The sequence below is a fragment of the Desmodus rotundus genome, chromosome 9 (assembly GCF_022682495.2).
Source record: "Desmodus rotundus isolate HL8 chromosome 9, HLdesRot8A.1, whole genome shotgun sequence".
NCBI lineage: Eukaryota > Metazoa > Chordata > Mammalia > Chiroptera > Phyllostomidae > Desmodus > Desmodus rotundus.
The window spans coordinates 25,667,154-25,686,267 of NC_071395.1; the positions used below are offsets into that span (position 1 = coordinate 25,667,154).

A 19,114-nucleotide genomic window follows, 5' to 3' on the forward strand; every position below is an offset into this window, starting at 1 on the left:
CCAGGGAACCAAAAAGCTATGTGGTGTGTATGGGTCTGTTTAAGTTTATCAACAGCATGATTTTAAAGCTGCTTGAGGAAATATAGAAAACATTTAAAATTTTCATTTAATCTAAAAAGTATTTTGAAAAACCTAATGTTACTTCTCTCTGTAGTCTTAAAACAACAAAATTCAATGTGGTACTATGTTGCTACAAAAGTTACACTTAACAGCATATTTTTTCCTGAGACCATGAATTTCAATGATCTCATCCATTTCATAGTAAATATTTTATAATGCTTTTTACTTTCCTAAAATAAAACTCATAAATAATACAATTCACTTAAACATGTAATTTATAACAACCCAATACAATGCACTAGAGTTACTATTTAAAAAGTAAGTTATAGTAATACATTTTTAAATACATTAAAAATATCAGGGCACTAGATTCAAGTAGAAAAGATAATGAAGTGGGCAGACACTTCTGTCCACACGTGAGTCCATACGGTCTCCGTGAATGCCGTCGGCAGAGAGGAAGACTGGTCCAGATATACCATACCGGGGGCTCAACTCCGTAGTACTGCAGCTGATGGGAATGTCTTGCAGATTAGGTCACTTCTTGTTAAAGTTCTGAACCTTACAAGGTAAAATCTTCCCTCAACAGTGACCTTTCTGAAAAATTCAACATCTATTAAAAATCATTTGAAAAGTACATTATGCTTTTATATAAAGCTGAATTAAATTCTCAGCTTAGATAATTATAAACAGGTTTTTTCTTTTTTACTCACATGCATGTCCAGCACGATATTGCAAAGTCACACAGGAGGTGGGACAATTCAGTTCTTCATTCCATGAGGTGTCCCACACATTACATTTCTGCCACCATCCGTGGCCTCCGACCCCCTCACCCATCATTCTGCTAAGTAAAAGTGGCTCTACATTTCCAACCCCCCTGTTGAAAATCACTGACGTATTAAATGAACTCATTTCAGCAGCATGAGTTAATGGAAATGAGACCTCTAAGTTCTTCAGTCCTAAGATTCAACATACAAACAAATGTTCAAGATAAATTCAAAAGGTTTATTGCACCAAATGCCACAAAAAAAAGATCAAAATAAACATGAACAAGTTTTAAGAAAAATTTTCCATACATTGACATTGATAGCTGTTTAAGGGATCAAAAATATAAAGCCTTATCAATTTGTCTTCATGGAGCTCCCATCATAACAAATCCCAGAATTTTTTCCTTTTTTAAACACCACTTAAATTTGAACATATTGCAATCTTGCTTCCAGGATATAGAGTTCACCAAATTTTGATGTTCAAAAATTAACATTCCGAGGGGGCTGCTTGATTTAGGCAGGTATTATAACAAACTGTTCACCCCCCCACGCAAAGCACAACACACAACACACGGCTCACGCTGCCCAGAGGGGCTGAGGGTTCGCCTCACTGGGGAAGGAGCGCATGAACTGAATACTTTCGGAAGTACACAACTGTGGCTAAATCCGGACATTTAAAAAACTGGGGGTCACTTTATATTCTTTATTTTTATGTACAACCCACTCTAGTGAAGAACCTAAAAAGCTACAGACTCAGTTTTTATAAAATCTCAGGACCTAATTAGAAGAGCCTAAACAACAGTTTAGTATCATTTAGCAAGCAAGAATTTTCCTCCCTCCAAAAAGTTAATTTTGAAAAATACGGTAAGTTTAAAAAGTTGTGATGTGTAAACGGAAGTTCCATGGGATGTGAAAAGATTATAGTTACTTTCATTAAAAAACAGCACACTTCAGAAAAATGGATTGAAGCCTGTACAAAAAGCTATTTAACACTGATAAAAATAAAATACTTTGGAGTTATGCACAAGTATGGAAGCTACATTTTCAATCTTCATTGTCACGTTTAAACGTACACAATTATCTTTACATTCATGTCACTTGTCAATCTATTAAAAATAAAACTGCAACATGCTAGAAAGAGGTCCATCACAGTAACGTGTACACACTTCTGCTCTGTCATGCCTCACTAGCTTGCTTAAAGAAGCAAAATGCTACGAAAGTTACACTCAACAGGTAAGACTTGAAAGTTGAAGAAATCCTAAAGGTGGAATCCTGTCAACTGAGGTAGTTTTCTCAAATGTTTTTAAGCATTTTATTTGTTTCTTGAGGTGGGCATGGGAGAGGGTGGGATCCCTTTCTTGCCTCTTCGGCTAAGACAAAATTAAGCTCGTGGGTGGTGTGCGGTGTGTAAGTGGGTGTATCTCAACACAAGTCCGTGAGATTTCCTTTTTCTTTTCCACTTTTGGGAAGAGGTTGAATTTAAGACAAACAACACTTTAAATGTAATTTAAAGGAGGCTTGTGAAAGAACAGCAGCATTCTCAGTCTGCTTTGGCAGGCAGGAGCTGTGGGGTCGGGTCTGGCTGGGACCCTGAGCATCACCGAGCAGCACCCGCCTGTGACCCACCTGTGGTTCCCAGCAGACGTTTTTCAAGAGAGAATTTTGGAACAGTAGATTAAAAGGCAAAGTAAATCTTCTCAGGCTTTGAGGGCGCTGGGCTAAATCTTTTATGTATGAAGTTAAGAATCAGCTTTTTAAAGCTCAATTTTCCCCTACATGGGTCTAATTTTCAACATGCCACATTAGAATGGAACTGATTTTGTATCTAGTTATTTCCTATTAAACCCTGGAAGGCGGTGAATGAGGGAAAGTGCCCAAAATGTGTAAACAAGGAAAAGGGAACGAGAGATGAGGGAATGCTTTAAACTGGTACAGATGGAAATGATGTAACATCAGCTATTACAACTTATTTACATGTAATAAAAAACAAATGATGAGTGAGCTGAGCCACAGGTAAGGTCCGTTCTCTTTGTGCAGCACAACAAGCAGTGATGTTGTGAAACTAGGGAACTTAGAACACTAAACTCAGATGTTAGGCAAAAAGGAAAAGAAAAGAAAAGTCTAAATAGAAAAGAAAACTTCAACTTAACGAGAGAAAAACCTAAAATAAAAATTAAAGACTGTAAGAGTTTTAATGCACCCGTCTACAATTCACATCATAAAAAGAGAGGAAGGCAGCGACTCTGACTTATTCCTAAGAAATAATTTATCCACTTCTCTCCATTGGTACTGCTGCTATACTCTTTCGAACAATAATTAACTTGCATTTGTAAAAGAAGAGACAAACATATGTAGCTTGGTGTTTAGGATAGGATTTTGTCAAACAGAAAGTCTGAAGTCATTTTAACCCCTGATAGGGAAGTTACTTCATATTCTTAGGTTCGAGGGACACATGGAAAGGCTAAAATGAATTTATGAGACAGTGAAAGGAAACTGGAACCTGGTTATCATTAGCTGCACTCAAGGTCATCAAGATGCTAACAACGCTTTGCTTTACTAGATTAGCTCCTGTCATTTAATGATCGATTTTTTGAGTCTTTTTCTTTATCCTGGATGTCAGTACGTCATCTGACACAGTCGTAGTTCATGGTCAGTAAACTAAGTTTCTTTTATATTAACAGAAAATTAAGTTTGGTTTTTTTTTGAGAACTATGCTAACAAATAATTCCTCATTTTGGCAGGTTTGATACTACTATGGGTAGGTTAATTTCCGGAACAGTGTTTTGAAAAGTATGTAGGAATCAGAAGGCACAGAGATGGTAATGTAAAAATTTAGACCAGGTATCAATTGTTTGTAAGTGTTCAAACTAATTACTTTCATCAGTCAGCCTGAACTGTTGCAGGGTTCATTTCCCACCAGGACAGCTGTGCCTTTTAAAATACAAATAGTCACTTATATTAACTATTACAGGAAGAAAGTGGCTTTGGCTGGAAGAATTTAGCAACAAATACTCTTGCATTTATAGAAATAACTTTGGTAAATGGCCTCTCTTAAAGAGGCTACTGAAAGCTCTAAAGTACAAGGCTAAACCTATGGTATCAGACAGTGCGCTCTGCTGCTACTAACTCCATCTTGATGGGATCAGGATGCTACGTTGATCCTTGGGTCTATTGCACCTACGATCCACCTCTACCCTACCTGCGGCTACATGGAGACAAGGTAAACTCCGGGATGTGAAACAGTGGGTCCCTAAAGCACTCTCCTCCCAACAGTCAACTTTCTTCATGCTTCCTGTCGGACGGTCACTGCTGCAGCCACCAGCGCTGCAGGCGGCACAACGTGGCTTTCTTCACTTCACCTTTTGTAAAAACCAAACTCTGACTTAGAATCTGAAATCCTTTTTCCGACTGTCTTCTTAGAACAGCAAAACAACGCGCCCTCCAGTGTGGAGAGCTCGCGCTTAAGCTCTGAGACGTTTCCTCCTGGAATGGTGTGTACACTGTTCACCTCCTGCTCCAAAGTCACTCGTCGTTCGGTCCGAACACACAAGGCAATCTGTACCAACAGCTTAGTGTTTAGTGTCGTGCTGTGCTTCCTCCTATCAAAAAGGTCACTCTGCTGACTCATGGCCAACAGAAGGCCCACAGTGTTGGTGAAACACGCACGTGCCATTACGGCAAGTAAACCTAAGTTCCAACGCAGCATCCCCTTGACAGCAACAAAACAAAACAAAACAAAGCGGTGGAATGACTACTTCTGTCTGCTCTTCTCATGCTTTTGGTGTCACGAGAGCTTAATCCTTCCTCCTTCGGTTGGGAATCTGTGATTTTGTTTCTTCCAAGGAAGAACTGTCCTGAGCTTTAGCTTATAAGAGTATTTGAGCGACATAAGGAGAATGAGTACTGGCAATAGCTGTCAACAGTGGCAGGTCGTTCGATTCAATCCTGAATATTGAAAAAGAAAAGATGATTAAAGTAGCATGATTTTGCAGTTAAGTATTACTGCTGGATATCAACCTTGCTAGATCATTGCTTAAAACCAGAGAAAAAGCAAGAGAGACGGAAAGGCTATAAACCTGTCCATCTGACATGAGCTCCCAGCATGCGGACCGGCCCAGAGGACAGGGGCGAGGCAGGTGTGCTGGGCATACATACGGACACAGAGCGGTTCTCCCACGGCTGGGGTCTCCAGTTTTAAATCCACAACTTTTCTGTGTGCCCTGGGCAACCTCATTATGTTGTACTTCCATGTTTTCTCCACTATCTCCTCATTCCTCCAGTCAACATCCTGCACTCGCACTGATTCTGCACCTAAGTCACCATTACTCTTTGGAAAATAATGAAGGTGGTAATGTCTTCAAAAACCTTAGGGGTTTGTTCAACAGGCTATACAATGTGGATCCTCACTAAGCATTTGAGTGGCCACATTCTGAGAGCAAAGTGACACTAACAGAGAGTGAATCAAAAGACATCACACGTCAGATGCACACAACTGTGGCCGCCTCTCTTAAAGCAGAGGCAGGTACAGCATTGTCACAGACTGCGTGATGACAAATGTCCTGAAAAAACTAAGGACTGCTTCCGTCTGGGAAATATGTCCTCATCTTTCCCTTGAGTTCCACAAAAAAATTAAAAAAGAAATGTAAAAAGGCAGCTGGCATTACCCCATGGAGTTTTTATACGCTTTCTCCAGTAATGCTCCCTAGAGATGTAATTTCAGGTAGACAAGAGGCTCTCCGGCACCTTCGGTGCTGCTGGCCCTGACCGTGGGAAGGAGGGGCTGGAGAGAGGCTGGGTATGTATGACTCCCACTAATAACGGACTCAGAGGGCCCAGAGATGAGAAGTGCACATAAATCCCACGATCTGTCTAATAGTGTGGATGGTGGACACGTGTCGGAGTCAGGGACCAGGTAAGAGCCCTAGAAACAGAAGGCACTCATCCGGCAGTGGGAAACCTCATGCAGCAAGATTACAACATTTTCTTGCCAAAATTGGGAGAATCATCATCATCATAGGTAGGGGGACAAGTCCCCATATCCACGATCTTTTTGTTAGTGTGTTGAAAAATGTAGCAGCATAAAACAAAAGCAGGATTTCTTCTCTAGAGAAGTCACGGCAAAGAGCCTCAGGAAGACGCTCCACACTATTAGTAACACAAGCACGTCTCCTCTTCCGGGCTCATCATCAAAGGGAGGGAAGCGTACAGGCTGGCCCCGAAAGCCCACAACGCCCTTCCTGCCTGCCCCCAGACGCAGAAGGGGAGCACAGGCTGCTGCTGTGTGTCTGACAGCACGGGCCTTCAACATCTTACTGAAACGACTAGGAACGGGCCCACAGAGTGGGGTTAAACGTTTCACTTCCAAACATAAAATAACCCAGGCAGACTAACATGAAGTACCACCAGCTTAAAGTTCCGTGCTTATTTCTGGGCATGATACTCCAGTATCAGACACAAAGAGCAGGCTGTTCCCTGGGGAGCAGCAGAGGCACACGCCTGATGGCCCCCGAGCACTCTGATGGTGTGCTGGGGCCCGCAGGTTTTAGGTGGCACAAGCCAAATGGGTACAGTGCTAGGGACAACCCCCTCACAGGGAGAAATGATGACACGTCACAGAACTCACCCCAGTACGACACCTAATTCTTTCACATGGACTCGTGTGTGCCCACGAAGATATTCAGACAGCATCTTACTTTTAAGGTACATCTCCTGTAGTCTGTCTTCGAGATGCATGACGCACTGCGAAGCCAACAACATTCATGGTGAGGACGGGGGTGCGAGCCTCTGCCAGCGCTCTAGGAGCTGGGATTCCCTGACGTCGCCCCCAAGTTCACAGCCGTAACCAAGTACACTTAAAAATGCACTTACAGTACACGCTCAAGTACACTTAAAAATTACAAGCCATCTCAAACCCTATCACTAGTAGGTATAAGAATAGGTTTTTGTAAAACAAAGTTTATTTTTTCCAATGACTATTAAGATTTTCATATATATCTTCTAGTTTTTTCTAAAGAGCTTTTGTTTTTTATATAGCTGAAATCATTCCATACATGCAATTATTTCCTGCTTCTAAAAACTTTATCATAACCTTTTCCTCATGTTAGTAAAAATTCTTTATCAGTGTAATTTTATGGCTAAATGATTTTTGAGACTGTGATTTACCACTATTTTATTAACCACACAGCAATTCACATTGTTGTTATTATAAATAATTCTGTAAAGGGTATCTCTGTTGATGTTTTTTTTCTACATATCTGACTATTTTGGCACAACACAGTCCCAGAAGTAGAATGACTGGAACAAGGTTATTTTGAAGTTCTTTTTTTTCTCTCTCTTTCAAGACTGTCTTTTAACTAGGTCTTTAGTAACAATAAATAAAGGACAATTACTTCCAGGACATCTCTAGCCTTGGACGCGCGTCCAACTTCATTTTTGAGAGAACAGCCACCATCTGTGCCTTTCACCAGAGGCAAATGCCTCTGCGTGCGGCAGGCCGAGCTGTCCAAGCATCTTCAGTGTGACACCTGACGGCTCTGGCAAGGGTAATGCTATCATACATCATCTTCTTCTAGCCCACCACGCCTGCTCTTTCCGAGGCAAAAAAGATTAACAGATGCATTTGGGAATGTTGATCTTGACCATCTGGGCTGATCAGCGACATGGAAAAATTACCCATTAGAAATGTAATCTTTTCAGTTTTTCATTGGCTTAAAACTTCAAATGCCTGGTGCTGGGTGGATGAAACACAACTGGCAAGTGACGAAGCGTGATAGTCACAGCAAGGAGGAGACCAGCAATCCTGGTGAAAATGGCCCCCCAAATAAACAGTGTAGTGGTGAAAGGGTCTCCTGTTAAGTTTCAGTTCCTTATGGAGTAAATATAAACTTTTTAATAAGACTGTTATAAAATATTAAAAAGAACATTCACATTACATTGACTCTTTCGTTTTAAAATAGTTGATTTGCAGTGTTTTCACAGTCTCCGTGAAAATTGTATGTTGCAATGTCATAGAGAACACTGGTCTATATGGAATGTACACTATTCTCAGAATCAAAGTGTTTAGAATTGTTTTTAAAAAGGCTTGATTATTTAATAGAACTGTGAGTTCTTCCTTCTCCCTTCTGGCATCTTAATCCTGAGATGAATTTCTTTGATTTTTAACTTCTGAAATTTTAAATGGCTACTATCTCCTTTCATACTGAAAGCTCTAATAGGCCTTTAATCACAGGTTTCATTCAAATGATTTTTACGGAGAATTTTTAAACCGCAGATGAAATTTCCTCTGATCTTAGTTTTGCAAGGTTAAGTCATAAATATTATTAAGTGGGTAAACATATTTCTGTCCAAATGAAGTAAAAAAGAATTAGCAACAGTAATTTATTGCTTAGAAAACTAAGATGTCAAAAGTAGTAAGAGCTACATATTAAGAGAATAAAATATAAAAGTTTGGTGAATACTTATAACAGTAAAAAACTAAAAACTCTAACATTTTCCTTCCCTTACAGAAAAGGAGATTTCAACCTCGAAATCAGAATGATATAACTTGCTACTAGAAAGAAAATCTGCCTTCAGATGTAGAAGGAAAGTTCGGTTGCGGGAACCCGTGGGTTCTCCTCGTTTTACTCCAGAGAGAGACGTCATGCAGCAGTAAGCTTCCGTTTAAAGCCCGAGTAAAGACTTCAGTGAAAAGGCGATGTGGGTCTTTACAACCATTAACATTTACTGATGGAACTAGTATTAATCATGCGAATAGTAGCTGCTTTCCTGAGGGTTTCTAACACCAACATCATCCCAAGAGCGTTATGTAAATTATCTGACTTTTGTAATGAGTTAGGTTCTATTACTTCCCCAGCTTCACAGACAGCTGAGACTGTAAGAAGTCACGCAGTTAGCTGAGCTTGGTCTGACTGCAGGCTTCTGGACTTGAATGCCCAGGCGGTGGCCACTACTGTGTGCTGGCTGTTTAAACTCTGCTTTGACAGTTTAAAAAGCAATTTCTTAGCCCTAATTTTCAGAGGATTCTCACAACATGCTTGTTGAACAGCTACTCTCCTCATCTTACAAATGGGAAAGCTGAGGTTCAGAGACACCGGGTCTTGTCCACCATCACACAACTAATGGGCTAAGCCAGACTTTTACCCAGTTACGTTCACTGGGCTCCTTGTCATGCCACACTGCCACCAGTTGGATGACAGAGAGATTATCTCAAAGCACCTTCTTCAAAGTACTGTTAGAAGTGTTTTTAACTATATTTACTTGGTGACATGAGAGTAAATACTTACAAAATCAGCAGGGAGGTGAAGCTTGTAAAGCTGTAAAATGGACTGAAGTAAACTGGACACCTGACTAGAGACCAAGACGTCCTGGCCCAGCTTCGTGCTGTCCATCACTTTCCTCTGGCTTGTGGCCACCTGGACACTCCACTTATCCGTGTCTGCGATAATACACACAGCTTCAGCTATCGGCTCATCGAGCACTGGGTGCTGGAAGAGAAACACATTGGGTCAAGTTTTCACAACACCATAAAATGTCCAGAGTGTTTCTGGTGAGCATTAGACTCACAGTTCAGGGGTTGACGGTACGAGCTACAGAAATTTAGAGCTCTACAGGGACTAAGATAGGAGTGTCATTAAATCACTTTACAATTAATTTGATAAAAATTGCATTTAAGCATTTTTCTTATACCCCGGAGGTACACTATAAATGTTGTTAAAAGTTCATAGATAAGTAAAAAGATTCATGCCCACCCTATATTCCAGGATATTAAAATTCATTTCCTTTTGAAAGACTGCACTCTCCTTTTGAGATGGAGAATACAGAAGAAGGTGTAGGATTCTATTGCCATTTCTGCAATAAGAAGGTTTGGCAGGGTAAATCAATATTCCCTGAAAGGTACAGCTTTAATTGCTAAGCAATGTTTACTAAGTGACTGGCTGTGTGCTTCACGCATAAATCAACTCCGACAACCAACTAAAATCAAGTTGGGGTATGAGTTTACTTATCTAGAGAGTCCAAAAGGAAAAAGTACGGCTACTGATGAACATACTTAGCACACAAGACCCTCCCTCACTGGGCAGTGAGGGACAGAGCAGGTTAACCAGTACACTGTGCCACAGGGCCAATGGTGAACACTGGGTTAGTCAAGGAAGAGGGCCTTACAGAAAGATAAGTTGCTCAAAACTGATCAACGTCTAACTGCTTCACCACCAACACCTTTGACATATGTGCATCCACATGTGTACAAGTCAACATCACAACAGGACTGTTCTTCTAGGGCTCAAACGAAAAGAGAGAACAAAGTGGTGGAGTAAGGCAGGTATATGGAGGGACTGCAAAAGACACACGTCATGGCCACCGTACACGAGCACATGCTTCTCACTCTCATTTGCCAAAGAAAAGCTAGTCGTGGCCTCCTCCTGTCATTCAATCCCTTCCCTGCCCTGCGCTGGCCACCTGCTGCTTTTGGCTACTTAGCATAACCTTCAATGAGTTCATCCTAATTTCCTCTCGGAGAATGACCTTTCTTGGGTAAGACCTGGAGGACGCCACCCTCCCTCCATCAAGGTGCGGCAGTAACAGGACCCAAGCGAGGCCAGTTAGATGCGCGTTCCCTGTGGTTTCCCCATAATCAGTAATGAACACAGGGAACAGAAGTATAGAAATTAAGTAGATTTGTATTTTGAGCTCAATCCCCTTTAATGCTTTATCAGAAACTCACTGTGGGTGGAGTACAGCACAGAATAGATCTATACTATGAACCTCTCCTTCAACACACATATTCTGAGAGTACACACAATCAGTACTGACCACAGGGCACAGGAGGCCGGGGAGGCTGGCCTCCCTTTTTCCTGCCCGACAGCAACTACTACAAATACCTCAGGGAGGTCTTGGTTCCTGGACTTTCAGGTTCATCTCGTTTCCTGTCTATTCCCAGACTAGTTCTGTGGTCTTCTTATCAATTCCCTAATATCCTTCCAACACAGTTCCTTCTGCTTAAGTTAGTGAGAGTTGGTTTCTGCTGCTAATAACAAAGAACCCAAGCAGATACACAACCCCGCCTCGGACAGTGATTACCTGTGATCTTTAAGACTTAACACTAGTAGTGGGAAGACTGCGAATAGAAACCCACCATGCACGCTGTCACACTGTCCTTTTAACAGCTGGTCTGGCTCCCTAGTCTTGCGCTTTTTCATTAAAAGGGAAGTCTCTCCAGCTTTGTACGCTTCCTCACAACTGGGGAAGAATGACTGGGGGGCTGGGTGAAAACTCTGTTGGAGCCAGGCCTTTCTCCTAGACTATCTTCATGAGGGAAACTTTCAGAGTTACAATATTTTCTTACTGAAAGAACAGCCAATCAGGCAAGGTTCAATGGTGCAACATTTATTTAAGCATGTGTTCAAATAATCTTAAACATGAGACAATTTGACAAAGCAGATTATTGAATTAACGAAGCCGTTTCCCAAGGATGGTTCTCTCGTTCTAGACTTGTTATGCAAACAGTACAAAGGTTTCCCCATGCACAGGATGACGCCGTATTTCCACTCACCCGAAGGTTTCTGTTTCTGTGACCCCTCACCTCTCCCTTCTGACACACACACGTACACATTCTCCAAAACAGAAAGCTCAGGACAGGGCCTTGGTGACTTCCCTTTACAAATTTCCTGAAAGTTTTTGCTCAATGTGTCATTAATTCATAGCAAGATGACCTACCATTAATGTACCTGGTCTGTAAGAACATAGAAAACAGAAATACAGAAATTAAAAAGATTTGTATTTGAGCTCAATCCCCTTTAATGCTTTGCATTTATCAGAAATTCACTGTGGGCTGAGTATAGCACAGAATAGATCTATAGTATGAACCTCTCCTTCAACACACATATTCTGAGAGTACAGACAATCAGTACTGACCACATGCTAAAAATATATGGGATGAGTTGAATGTATGCCACTCTCCTTTCACCTAGGTTTCAATCCCCTGTCTCTGTCAAGGTGTGCTAATTAGTATGACCCAGCCTAGGCCAACTGGATGCTCCTTTCCCACTCTTTCCTGCGAGCAAGGGGACAGGAGACTGAGAATGTCTGGTGTGAAATCTAGCTTTTTAAAATGGATCAATTATTTGCAGTAGACATTTGGGCCCAGATTCTAATTCAAAGCTTTTCCCTGAGTGATTCCCCACCACAGGGAAGGAAAGTGTGTGTCACTCTAAGGAACGCACATAGACTATAACTTAGAGAATACCGACACCACCACCAACACAAAGAGCTTCATGTTAAGCACCGAACTGCCAGAGCAGGAGCAACAAGCCTCCTTGGGGAGGAGATGGAGGGAAGAGTCTCCAAGCATGAGTACTTCAGAAGGTTGTAGATTTATACACGGTAACAAAAGGAGACCGAGAAATTGTGTTACTTTAAAAGGAGGAACTAAATGGGCGAGTGTCAAAAAATCAAATGTGAAAAACGGGCACAAGTCAATTTTAATCACCAGAGTAAAGAGGCAGAATCTGAAGTGGAACCCTGAGGAAAGAAGAGAGATGAATGGATCCAAGGGTTGGGTCAAACTGTATTCTTAGCCCCCATCACAACACCTAGAAGTGGAAAAGTGTTACTAAATTAATATAAAATGGGTTAAGCACAAGTACATGACAGAATTGATGAGCATCATACATTCCCTAACACAATAATGTATGGCTGGCTTTTTTTTTTTTTTTTTGGTGTACCCCCTTCCAATTTTTGAAATACATTTTATTGATCATGCTATTACAGTTGTCCCAATTTTTATCCCTTTGCTCCCATCTGTCTGGTACCCCCATTTCCTCCAGCAATCCCCCACCTTAGTTCATATCCATGGGTGGTGCATATAAGTTCTTTGGCTTCTTCTTTTCCTATACTATTCTTAACCTCCCCCCGTCTGTTCTGTACCTACCATTTATGGTTCTTATCCCCTGTACGTTTTCCCCCATTCTCTCCCTCCCCCGTCCCAACAATAACCCTCCAAAGATCTCAATATCTATGATCCTGTTTCTTCTCTGCTTGTTTGCTTAGTTTGTTTTTCAGATTCAGTTGTTGATAGCTGTGAATTTATTGCCTTTTTAATGTTCATACTTTTGATCTTCTTTTTCTTAAATAAGTCCCTTTAATATTTCATATAATAATGGCTTGGTGATGATGGACTCCTTTAGCTTTACCCTGTCTGGGAAGCACTTTATCTGCCCTTCCATTCTAAATGATAGCTTTGCTGGATAGAGTCATCTAGGTTGTAGGTCCTTGCTTTTTTCATCACTTTGAATACTTCTTGCCAATCCCTCCTTGTCTGCAAAGTTTCTTTTGAGAAATCAGCTGACAGTCTTATGGCCTTTGTAGGTAACTCTGCTTTTCTGATTCTCTCTTCATCTTTAACCTTTGGCATTTTAATTATGATGTGCCTTGGTGTGGTCCCCTTGGTGTCCATCTTGTTTGGGACACTCTGGGCTTCCTGGACTTGTATGTCTATTTCCTTCACCAATTAGGGAAGTTTTCTTTCATTATTTTCTCAAATAAGCTTTCAATTTCTTGCTCTTTCTCTTCCCCTTCTGGTACCCCAAGGTTTTGAAAGTTGGTATGTTTGAAGTTGTCCCAGAAGCTCCTTAGCCTATCCTCATTTTGGGGGAATTCTTTTTTCTTCTTGCTCTTCTGATTGAATGTTTTTATCTTCCTTACATTCCAAATCATTGATTTGATTCTTGGCTTCATCTACTCCACTGCTGGTTCCCTGTAAATTTTTCTTCATTTCACTTAGTGTAACCTTCATTTCTGCCTGGGTCTTTTTTATGCTGTTGAAGGATCCAATGAGTTCCTTGAGTATCCTAATAACCAGTGTTTTGAACTCTGCATCTGATAGATTGCTTATCTCCATTTTGTTTAGTTGTTTTTCTGGAGTTTTGTTCTGTTCTTTCAGTTGGGCCATGTTCCTTTGTCTTCTCATTTTGGCAGCCTCTCTGTGTTTGTTTCTGTGTATTAGGTAGAGCTGCTTTGATTCCCTGTCTTAGTAGTGCAGCCTATTGTAGAAAAGCACATCTGTAAATTGGATAGGAAGGAGCCTTAGATTATCTAAGACAATCTAAGTCTCAGATTTGGTGTCACCCCTCTGTGGCTCTGTGTCACGGAGGGCTCTAAAGAGGGGACAATGCTGCTGTCTGGCCTCTGCAGTTTTGTCCAGGAGGAAACTGTCCCCCAGCACTTGCCCTGATGCCAGACACTTTAGTTTCTCCCTGTGTGCCACTGGTATTCTTCCAGCTGCTGCCTTGGTGCCAGAGGGAGTGAGTCTGTGTTAAGTCGTAAGTCTGTTGTGGGCCCTTTAAGAGGAAACACCTGAGAATCCTGCAGTTTCTTCCGCAGCTCCAACACCCACTGGTTTTCACAGCCAGAAGTTATGGGGTCTTATCCTCCTGGCACTGGAACCCTGGGCTGGGTGGCCGTGTGTGGGACTGGGACCCCTCACTTCCAAGGTATCCCTCCTGACTTTTGTCTGCCACACATAGGTATGGGACTGCCTGTCCACACCTCCTCCCCTTCCTACCCGTCTGGATAATGTGACTTCTTTAATTCCTTGGTTGTCAGACTTCCATAGAGCTCAATTTTCTGACGATTCTGGGTGACAGTTGTTTTGTAGTTTAGTTGTAATTTTTGCTGTGGTTGTGGGAGGAGACAAGCCATATATACCTGTGCCTCCATTTTGACTGGAAGTTCCTGGCTGTCTTTTATGTTTGCAGGCTCAAGAAAAGAAAAGAACCAGCTAAATATCTCTGGAAGAGTACCTTAAAAATATTCAAAGAATTACACACTCTCAGGCTACTAAATAACTAACACACAATTCCCTGAATATAGCCACAGGGCAACCCAATTGCTTCCATATAACTACACCATTCAGCAGCTACTCAGTATTTACTAAAAAATAAACACTTTTTAAAGGCTGATAGAAATAGAGGAAAATGTAAACAGTCAAGAAAAAAAATGATGCTGGAGAGAGACAAAAATATCATCAGCAGCTATTTTAGTTACATTTAAGGGGCACCACGGTGACTGGCTGCCCATACCTAACCTGGTCTAAACTTTCACTGGGTCATAGAGTTACAGCTTAAATTCCGGTGATTTTGGAAATTTCTGACATAATTCCTTTCCAAAGGAAACACAACCCCACTCAAGAGCTTGTTAGTCAATCTCTAAGCTTTTAGAGCAGTGATTTTCAACCTTTTTCATCTCATGGCACACATAAAGTAGTTACTGAAATTCTGTGGCATGCCAAAAAATATATTTTTTACCAATCTGACAAAAAAAATAGGTGCAATTTTGATTCATTCACAATGGACAGCAATTGTGTTAGCTGTTGTCATTTTTTAAATTTGATAATCTAACAGAAAAAGAGGTCCGTGCCCCTGACTAAACAGTTAGGTACTGCATGTTTTAAAAATTCTTGTGGCACACTGGTTAAAGAATCACTGTTTTAGAATTTAAAGAATTCTAAGATCCAGAAGCCCATGTTTGGATTTATCAGAGACACACACCCACACACACCCTATGCCCTGGTATTCAAATGAAAATTCCTCTTAGGAAGGCTCTACTTTTAAGGCACACAGAGAACCATAATAAACAAAGAAACACTGAATTATATGTAGCATACTTTTTAATAGTAACTTTTTCTTATTAGCCACATCTTAATTGTAGAAGTAATTACTAGTGAAATCTGTTAATGCCACTTTCTTAGTTCACAATTTTGTCACATTCACAGGCACACCAGGGCACAAACACACACATACTTCTTCTCATCAGCAATAACATACGTGGAGCCCTACTTTTAAGAAATTAAACACATTAAGAAATGCTATAAAACGCAAGCCGGAGTGATTCAAACATCTGTTAAATACCTAACTCAACCATCTGCTATTCTTAAGGCTTCGAGTTTGGGCAAGAGGACTAGAAAAAAAGAAAGAGGCAGGTAAGGCCTGGCTGCATCCCAACATTGACGCATGACCGAAGGAGTCTGGCCTCCATGGATCTTATGAAAAAGGAGACACAATATAAATAACTATCAGCTTGGCAAGTAGGACTACTTATATTAAACACCTGCCTTTTTTTTTTTTTTTAATAAAGGAGGGCTTTGTTATTTTGACTAAGTATCGTCAGAAAAACAAAAAAAGCCCACACCATTTATTTACCCTTTTAAAAGTTCTCTTTCCAACCGTTCTTGTCTCAGATTATATAGGACCTCTGACAGCTGAGTTTTGAATAAAAATCTAAAGAAAAATATTAATATTAAAAAGTCATTTGCACTTAAAATGCTTGTTTAGTTGAAAACTCTATAAGCCTTATAGACATGTATATCAATTTTCCTTTTTTTCTCTTAAGCTGAAGAGAGTCAATTTTAAAGTTTCTTGCCCCCAGAGTTTGTTCACTTCTCTCATCAGAATGAGTCTGCAGTATGTTTCTACTTCTTCCACAATCCAAAACTTCCCAAAGTGCTGCCGTATCACCGCCCTCCCGAGTGCCCACAGCCCACCGAACACCTCACAGCTACCAGCCTCAACAGTCCCTAATGCCCTCCTGTGTCCTCTGCCAGACCACGCCAGCAGTTTCCACAGCTCCCTCAGGAAGAACACTGGAGATGATAAAGAGCTGGAGGCGGTTGTTGGAGTGGACAGCCAATCTCCATCGGGGAAATGAAGTAGCGACAACATGCCATTGTCGTTTTTGCCCTGCTCTACTTGAAGGGAGTTAGAAACGATCATTTATTTAGCTCTACCTTGTCAATATCTAATTTTTCCAAACTACTTTCCTCTTAAGATTGCTCAAGATAAATTAACAAACGAAATGCTATGTGGTATAGATCTTTAAAGGCCTCTCAAATATTCTTTGGCTTGTAGAATGAACAGAGTAAGTCTGGTTCCTTGACAGACACAAAGGATCTGTGGGTCTGTATCCTGGGGGTATCAGATACCTAGGACATTCCACTTTTAAAGTTCCAGCTCAGACCGCGGAGTACACAAAATATGCTGCTTGGACTGACGCACACATGACTCCTGCTGGTTTACACTTCCAGGAAAAGAAATGTCCACGAGGCTCGGGTAATCGGAAGAGCTGTGGTTCTGACATGTCAACAAAAGGCAATGGTAACAGCGAAGGCTCTAAGTCGGACAGGACTGGGCTTGCATGCTGTCTGTCACTTACTGGCTGTGGGCCTTGAGCAAGTCAGTCTGGGCCTCAGTTTCTGCATCAGGATAATGTGACAGTACTTGGTTTAATTCACAGAGGCTTTCTATGAGACCATGTGGGTGAAACATGTAGCACAGTGCCTAACACTCATCAGGTACGTTTGAAAAGTTTCCTTACACCACCTCCTCCCTTTATTAATTGTGTCCACTAAATCCGCAAACTTCCTGAAATACCACATTGTCATTTCCTTCACCGACTCAAACACCTACTCCAGCACACACCACCCAAACACTTCAGTTCACACATTTCTTTGACCATGCTTGGAGCTCTGCAGCCTGGGCCCATCTGCGCCTACACGTATCTACCTCCCAGGGCCTCGAAGAAAACCCCGTCCCTGGGCAGGGCGGACTCCTGCCTCTGACCTCAGGCTGTGCCCAGAACACCTTCCCGGCTTCCTTTCAAACTTCCACTCCTTCAAGGACCCAGTTTGGGTCCCCTCTGCACCCCACGCCCCACCCCCTACATTCACTGCTTTTTCTTTGATTTCTGAAAGTACTTAGTGTCTACATTTTGCTGTTTAATCACACTGCTTTAACTTGTTCTTGATTTTACAACTGTTTGTCTACTCAGTGATTTCATAAGTAGTAACTCAAGGAGAGAAATCATTTTGCTTTACTTCTTTAGCCTCTGAATGGAGCCTAACAAATCGCCAGGCATGTGCTAAATATCTGACACATGCCGGCTCCATTGAACAATTCTCTACTCAGATTTATTTTTTGGATTCAACCCAGTTCTATTAGGTTATCCGCACAATTATTAACGTATTTATTTTCCACGTACCACATGTAAATGGCTAACATTCACATGATTACCTATTTTTAACTTAAGGGTCAGAAAATACCATTCTCACATGAATGCTTCCTGTAACCACTTGTCAATCCCCCATACTTTCCTCCTGTGGGATGGCCAGGAACACCGTCCTGCTCTGCAGACAGGGACACAGAGGACAAAACATACGTGCTTATTAAGTATCTTGGCACATAAGAAAAGGACTGTAGGAACTCATTCAAGCGTTTTCAACTTTTAGCCAAGGAGTCTGCCGAGTCCCCTACCTTGAATCCTAAAGCCTTGTTATGGTGGAAGTCCCTCAGCAGATCTGAGCGCAAGAAGTGTGAATAACGGTCTCGATGCCAATAGCGGAAAACACAGCTGAATATACGATGACTCTGCCAAGAAACGTCCCCCCCTTTCCGCTGCCGGCATTGCTCAATAACATACTCTAAACTAACCCTTTATTAATCCTCAAAGGTGTCCGGTCCACAGGTGTATTACAGACCACAGGCGTGCAGACAGGCTTCTGTACGCGTGACTAGCTCTAAAGTCGGCACACTAGTTACGACAGCGCAGAGTGACTACTAGGGACCAGCCACTGGACAGCCTCTTTCAAACACAAAGTGCACAGGTGATTTAGGATTCAGTTAATTGGATATATCTCCCTTTATCTTCTATTTTTCCCTGAAATATTCTAGATAATAAAACATAAGATTCTTTGGTGTCATCTGAGTATCAATTTGTTAATCATTGTATATAAGGTAATGCTGTTAAGTTTAACATCTCATTCCAGCCTCCATCCCTCTTACTTGCTTTTCCGCATTTTTCGTGCATTTTTTCTTGTCTAGAAGATATGATTTCAGTGTGGCCTCCACGTCACAGACTCTAATATTCACTTCATCTGCTCTGCTCTTCAACCATCCCTTGAGTTTTACTCTCAGTCACCACATTTTTCAATTTTAGAAGTTCTTTTTTACTCCTTGTACACATCAAAGATCATTTACCAATTCCTTCTCTTTTTTATGTGTTCCAATTCCTTTTTTTATGTTCCAATTCATTTTTTTTTCTTATCACTGTAACCATTTTAAACATAGGTACTGAACAGTTCTTTCAGATTGTTCTGGGTGGGTTAATTCTCCTGGTTGTATTTGCTCACTACCCCTTATCATAGTTTCCTCCTATGTGGTCTGTAATTTCTGAACATGAGCCCATCCTATTGGGAGTTCTTTGTTTTGTTTTATGTGCTATCTGTATTTCTTGGAAACAGGTTCAGT

General features: G+C 41.3%; 1 protein-coding gene across 6 annotated transcripts in view; it reads right to left on the reverse strand.

The window, feature by feature from the left end:
- Positions 1-1,048: 1,048 nt before the first annotated feature.
- The window catches only part of FNIP2 (folliculin interacting protein 2), a 120,772-nt gene continuing 102,706 nt past the window's right edge, over positions 1,049-19,114 (reverse strand). For all 6 annotated transcript variants that reach the window (XM_024569054.4, XM_045202780.3, XM_045202781.3 and 3 more), the window contains 3 exons: positions 9,107-9,307; positions 6,448-6,563; positions 1,049-4,769 (listed from right to left, as the gene is read on the reverse strand). In XM_024569054.4, the coding sequence (XP_024424822.2) occupies positions 4,691-4,769; positions 6,448-6,563; positions 9,107-9,307 (396 nt within the window). In that variant the 3' untranslated portion in view covers positions 1,049-4,690. The remainder of the gene's footprint in view (positions 4,770-6,447; positions 6,564-9,106; positions 9,308-19,114) is intronic.